This window comes from Paramisgurnus dabryanus, chromosome 11 (genome assembly GCF_030506205.2).
Source record: "Paramisgurnus dabryanus chromosome 11, PD_genome_1.1, whole genome shotgun sequence".
NCBI lineage: Eukaryota > Metazoa > Chordata > Actinopteri > Cypriniformes > Cobitidae > Paramisgurnus > Paramisgurnus dabryanus.
The window spans coordinates 3,140,338-3,146,337 of record NC_133347.1 but is presented as its reverse complement, the minus strand read 5'-3'; the positions used below and the strand labels follow the sequence as shown (position 1 = coordinate 3,146,337).

The 6,000-nt window shown below is 39.5% G+C and overlaps 1 protein-coding gene across 1 annotated transcript in view; it reads right to left on the bottom strand.

Moving 5' to 3' along the window:
* The window catches only part of plxna3 (plexin A3), a 181,298-nt gene that overhangs the window by 70,925 nt on the left and 104,373 nt on the right, over positions 1–6,000 (bottom strand). Inside the window, 1 exon segment of the mRNA XM_073816195.1 lies at positions 4,640–4,754. Coding sequence (XP_073672296.1) covers positions 4,640–4,754 — 115 coding nt within the window.

The window sequence follows — 6,000 nt, the reverse complement described above, 5'->3', positions numbered from 1 at the left end:
AATACTACATGTAAATCTATTCACAGATTGGGCCAAATCTGTGCAAAGACTATTATTTTCCTCACCGCAACAGATTCTTGGCTGGAAACGTGACACCGACCCAGACATTAAACACTTGGGCCAATTTCAAACAGCAGTAACCACAAACAAAAGGCAACAACAAAAGTTGGCCAAGTTATTCGGCTCGATAGCTATTAGCACCTGAAACTCAAAGAAATTACGCTGTAGAAAATCTGAAAATGCTCGTTCATCTATAACAATGCACCACAAAACCATAATTGACTGATACCAGCTCTGCTGAATTCAAATAAATTGTCAAGATGCCACTTATAACTTCTAAAGAAAATGAGTGTTGTTCAGAGATTACTGTCACAATGCCAGTAGTCTCACATAGCCATACTAAAGGTCTTGTAACCATGGCCACTTTAAATGACCAAGGACCGCCCAAGAGGCCGTATGACCAACAAGTAAAGCAAGCATTTATGTCTTGCAGCGTCATGTTTGGGGCGTGGACTGGAGATTTCACCACAATAACAGACTGGTGTGCAACAATCATTTACAAACGTCTCTAAAGTTTATAACAACAATTGCAAACACGTTCAAGCCCTTTTCACACAGAGATTACGGAAAATGTGTCCGTGATTTGTCCGGGATCATTTGATTTTCCAGAATTTGTGCGTGCATTCACACACATACTGTAAAGATTTCATAAAGACACGTGATGCATTTAAAATCCAGCACTTTGTAGGTTTTTTCCATAGCGTCTGAAGTTTGCTAAATATCCGTGATTTCTCTCTCTCAAGAAACCTCAGCTTCAGCACGGATAGTGATGAGCTCCCTGATCTCTGCTTCAGTGCAGTTTGTCGACATTTCTAATGGTGAATGTTGATCTGTTTTTAAATCCTTGTGTCAATGAGCTGAACGATAACTTCTTGTAGCAATGACACTTGCGTCCTCACTACGGCACGCCCCTTATGCTACGTACACACCAAATGCGGGGCATCGCGTTACTCGCTCTAGATTCCTTGCGGGATTTAACTACGTGTCATGCGAATTTTTCGCTCGAGTTGAATATTTTTAATTTGGGCAAAGACGTGTTTGAGACGAACAGGGCGTGTTTTCACGGCAAACACGGCGCCCATATTGTTGGCGATGCAAATGATGCGTCTGATCGCATCTTTGCATTGACTTTGTATGTAATCTCCTCGCGTAAATCGTTGAACGCAAATCGCGTCTGGTGTGAACACACAATTCCGGCATTGTTTCTGCGTCTTGTTCACACAGAATGCTTTTCCTTGCAGGATTTAACATTGTGTCATGCAAATTTTTCGCTCGAGTTTAATATTTTCAATTTGGCTGAAGACACGTTTCAGGCGAATAGAGCGTGTTTTCACGGCTAATGTGGCACCCATATCGTGGGGCGATGCAAATGACGCATCTGATCGCATCTTTGCATTGACTTTGTATCTAATCTACCCGCGCAAATCGTTGAACGCAAATCGCTTCTGGTGTGAACCCACAGTTACGGCATTGTTTCTGCGTCTTGTTCACACAGAATGCTTCCCGTTAATGTTATGGAAATGTTACTGGGTCCTCTTTATGGGAGCGATCCCAGAACATTTACAGGACATCTTTGCGTCCACACAGAATGCTCTCTGCCAATTTTACGGAAATTTTCTGGGATTTATCGTGAACCTTGCATACTTTAAACACCTCGCAGAGTTTATTTGATCTGAAGCATATTGTCACCAAAGTAAACATGACAGCTTTCTTATTCGATCAGATGGCTTTATGTTGTATCCAGGCAGACTGTTAAAAATGTTACACACACGTCTCCCGGAAATCCTTGGTAATTCAACCAATCAGAGGACAACTTTGAATTTGCTGAAGTGTTTCCAGTTAAGTATGCATCAGACGTTCAGCCAATGGTAGGGTCTTCTTGATGGATGCTAGATGCTCACCTATACTGGTCTAAATAAAAACAGCCAAGTTATCATCCACCATAAAGAAAAACTATAAGTATATCCAACTAAAGTGACATGAATCTACTCAACACTAGGCACAAACTGAGACATCATTCATGTGCGCAGCACAAACCGCACGGGACGATCTCACGAGTTTAGCGCCTTTAATGAACGCTTCACTGCCACGGTCTGAAAAATGAATGATATTCTGAATAATAGCCTGTGAAAACTGAATTTCTATTCCCAACCAGAGTGACATTTGCAACAATTCCTCCCCTTATCATCCAGTGTAAACATTCATGAGGAAAAATGTCTCGGCTGGAACTAAAGCAAGTGTCAACCGAGAAACAATGAAGCTTGTGAGAAAGTTCCCAGTGTTTCTCAGACAATGGGCTTCCTTTGACTGAAAGAACCGATTGTTTGATTGACACATACAGATGTATGTGAGACACACAGACACCCGGTTTAGCTCCGGGTCTGAAGGGTTTACGGTGGCCCGAGGGGCTCGTGGGGTGTTCGAGATGTATGTGGATTTGACACACAAACAGTTCTGTTGTATTCACTCGGTTTTCCTGTGAGGGCCGCGTTTAAATAGCACGCATACTTTGTTTAAAAGCATGCCAATCCTCTAGGGGATAACACAGTGCAATGCAGGAAACTGAGAACAGGAGATCCGTTTAAAACATGTGAATCTATCTCACGTACGAGACTGTGAGCTAATGAGTCATCTGAGCCACACTGAATCATTGACAATGAAAATCAAGCCATAATACATCTGGATTCGATTATGCCACATGGTCAATTTCCTACTGGATCACTACAGAGCAAACCCTCAAAGACCAATTGATACTAGAGCTAGGCGCTATGACAGCATAAATCATGCAACGATGTAAACGTTTCAATTAACGTTATAATATTTTTTAATCGAGCCATATTTGCACTGCAATTCTTAAAAATTATTAAACAGTATATGGACTATAATTCAATTCACATTTATTTCTATAGCACTTTTTTGTTGCACAATTTTGCATTGCAGCAAATCAGCTTTACAGTAAATAATGATTAATCAAGTTTTATTCAGGTTCAAGGTATTTAGTAAGTTGTTTACTTCAACACTCCATTAACATATAATCTATTTTTGCCTCATACATTTGATCATTTATAGCATCTTGGTCACATGAATGCAATTAAAATGATCACTTGTTATGAATTGTATAATTTTTGACAAACGCTTTAAACAAAGATTTGTTACATTTGCAAAAAATACCTCTGAGAGGAACTTGTTGATAGCAAACACCTCTAATCCTTTTTCTCTCGCTTAACAGGTAGTGTCTTTTAAATGCCGAAACTTCCTAAGCTGAATGTAACCTTGTATAGCACTTTTATATATTACTGCCTCCATAAAGGGGTCATATTATGAGATTTTTTTTAATGATGTAAAATAAGTCTGCAAAGTGCGTATGCAAAGTTTAAATCTTAAAAAAACACAGATAATTTATTATAGCATGTTAAAATTGCCACTTCGTAGGTGCAAGGGTGTGTCCTTTAAAATGCAAATGAGCTGATAAAATGCAAACAATGAGTGTGTTTACATACAGAATAAGCTGATAACTATCAAAAATCTGCTCATTATAGAAATTTGTTTTCATGCGTTTACATGCAATTCTATAAACTGGGTATGCAGAAAACTGTGTTTACATGGGATTTGGAGATTTGTCAGGTTTCTCGCAGGTAGTGATGTCACCGCTTATAGTACATACAGTCGTTCAAAAAAGCAGACATAATATCTGTCTTAAGCTATACTGTTATATCTCTTCTCATGTCTGCTGAACCTGTAAATGTAACATGAACTTTTATTTTCGCAGTTTCTCTGCCAACTGCTGTAGTCGAGCAGAGACTTTTATGCATTACTTTGAGCTTACTTCCACATGTGACGTTTATCTATCACACATGGATACATGGGAACATGAACAAAACTGCAAGAAAGCCGGTTAAGATGTTTACATGCAACGCAAAATCAGGGAAATGTGCAAAAAACGAACTGTGCCGATCGGTTTTTGCTTATGCCGTTTATGGGCTTTACTAACCAATTTATGCTTTTACATGACCCCACGTTATCATTTTATTAAGCATAATCAGTGTAAGCATGTAAACGCACTCACTGATCTCCATGATGGTGGTTTGTTGAAATTTAAACCTAATTGTTTGGTAAATTTTTTTAATCTCTTTCTTTCTCTCTGCACTAAATGTCAGTGCCGTGGTTGGATAGTGCAAGGGGTGGTATTATTATAATAAGATCCCCTTATGACATCACAAGGGGAGCCAAATTTCAATGACCTAATTTTCACATGCTTGCAGAGAAAGGTTTAACAAAACTAAGTTACTGGGTTGATCTTTTTCACATTTTCTAGGTGGAAAGAAGCAATGGGGGCTCAATTATTGCACTTAAACATGGAAAAAGTCTGATTTTCATGATATGTCCCCCTTTAAGAAAAATCGCTTTGATGTTTTCATTACTTTGGATAAAAGCATCTTCCTAATGCTTAACCTATTTCACATTATAAACCATTTACAAATAATATCTGTATTATATAAAATTACAAAAGATACCTTCCACTACTACTTGCCCTTGTCATTTAGCAAAAGTTTGGTGACGTTCATGTTTGGTTTCTTACCTCAGCGCTGCTCACTCGGCCTTCCTGGAAGGAACACTCGGCCACATTATTAGTGCAGATGTGACGATATTTACACCAGTTACAGGGAAATGGACTGCTTACACACGATGAACACCTATAGAGAAGAAACAATAAAGAGTCACATCCAAACACTCCAAAAGGACACGGACAGGACGTGTCTGCTTTCCATAATGGTTAATGTACATTAGCAAAATTGCAGTGCAAAATCGCAGTGCGAAGGGAAAGTTTATCCCAAAATTAAAGCTGTTATTATTTACTCTTTCTCATGCTTTTCTTTGTTTCTATTTCATGTGAAGCTGCTTTGGTATGATGAACAATTGTGAAAAGCGCTATATACAAAAATATGTTTGATAATATCCTCAATCCTCAGATTTTTTGGGTGATCTTACAATTTAAATAAAGGATAATTTAGCAGTCACCCATTATCTAAAGCAGTGGTCTCCAACATGGTGCATTTATTTATTACATATTTTTTATATTAGCTTGGCTTTTATGCATGTTAACATTTTAAACAATGATAAAACATATAAACAAATAAAACAAATTTTTTTTGAGTAAAATATCTATAAAAAGTAGCCTTCCAGATTGTTTTATCCATTGTGGTAGCCCTTGTTTACAAAAAGGTTGGAGACCCCTGATCTAAAGTGAGATACAGTACACTTATTTTATAACCCCCTGAAGAAACCTTATTACACCCATCTCTGCCCCCATTATGATGACCCGGCCCGGCAAATAAAAATGTTGACAACTAGAATCCCTTTGGCATCTTTAACCGTGACCTAAAATCCTGTCCTCAACTGAACCTTACACTACTTAGAGAGTCATTATTTCTCTTTCCTACAAATCACATCATTGTCCTTGGAAACTTCTGGAAGAAGCCCCGGGTCGAACTTAAACTCTAGGAGACTCTCTTGGCGTGAATGAAGACGCTGCTGTGGAAATCTGAATGGTCAATGTGTCACAAATCCCCTCTTTCACTTCAACACACACAATTAATCCTCGAGGGCCATTGAACACCCGACTCTTTCTCGCCGCTTCTCAATTAGTCATTAACTCAACCCTGAAAAGGCCTTTCAGACGCCGGCCGTAACGACATTCCCAATTAAACGGTCACGTCCTGCTATGCGATGCGAGGGGACGACACCTGTGATCTCAGACGAAAACGGGGATCGTGCCACGACACCAAGCGCACGCTGTGAAATAAACGCAAAACCGGTTGCGGCCATGAGTTATTTCATCTCACGCTGGCCTTCGTCTGCTTTCTCCTCGCTCTTTAGTCCGGGCGACCGCCGGCACATGGAGGTCGGGCAGTGAGCGGGGAGCCTGCACCATATCTCAGA